Below are 352 nucleotides of genomic sequence, written 5' to 3'. Positions count from 1 at the left end.
ACAACCCACCCCGCGGCACGCTCCGCCCCCGGAGTTGGGGGAGCCGGGCCCCGCCTTTGGCCCCGCCCCCCGAGGCTGGGGGGCCGCGCCCCGTCCCGCACCTCCAGGTAGGGCAGGGGCGTGTCCAGGTTGGGCGGGTAGTCCTGCAGCAGCCGCTCCTCGTCCAGGAACTTGCCGGCACGGCCGCGCGAGGGCGGCTGGAAGAGCCCGTAGTTGAGCGCATCCTGGAGGCTGTGGCTGAGGGCGCAGAGCACGCGCTGCTTGGCGGCCCACACCGGCGCGGTAGGGTCCAGGCGCAGGCACTTCTGCGGCGGCGGAGCGGGTCGTGAGCGCGTCGAGCCCCGGCCCGCCC

General features: G+C 76.4%; 1 protein-coding gene across 1 annotated transcript in view; it reads right to left on the bottom strand.

The window, feature by feature from the left end:
* The window catches only part of Shank3 (SH3 and multiple ankyrin repeat domains 3), a 72,795-nt gene that overhangs the window by 65,457 nt on the left and 6,986 nt on the right, over positions 1 to 352 (bottom strand). Inside the window, exon 2 of the mRNA XM_013025732.1 lies at positions 102 to 305. Within this exon, the coding sequence (XP_012881186.1) occupies positions 102 to 305 (204 nt within the window). The remainder of the gene's footprint in view (positions 1 to 101; positions 306 to 352) is intronic.

Source organism: Dipodomys ordii, unplaced genomic scaffold (assembly GCF_000151885.1).
Source record: "Dipodomys ordii isolate 6190 unplaced genomic scaffold, Dord_2.0 Scaffold87, whole genome shotgun sequence".
NCBI classification, from domain to species: Eukaryota; Metazoa; Chordata; class Mammalia; order Rodentia; family Heteromyidae; genus Dipodomys; species Dipodomys ordii.
This window is presented reverse-complemented; position numbering and strand designations above follow the sequence as displayed.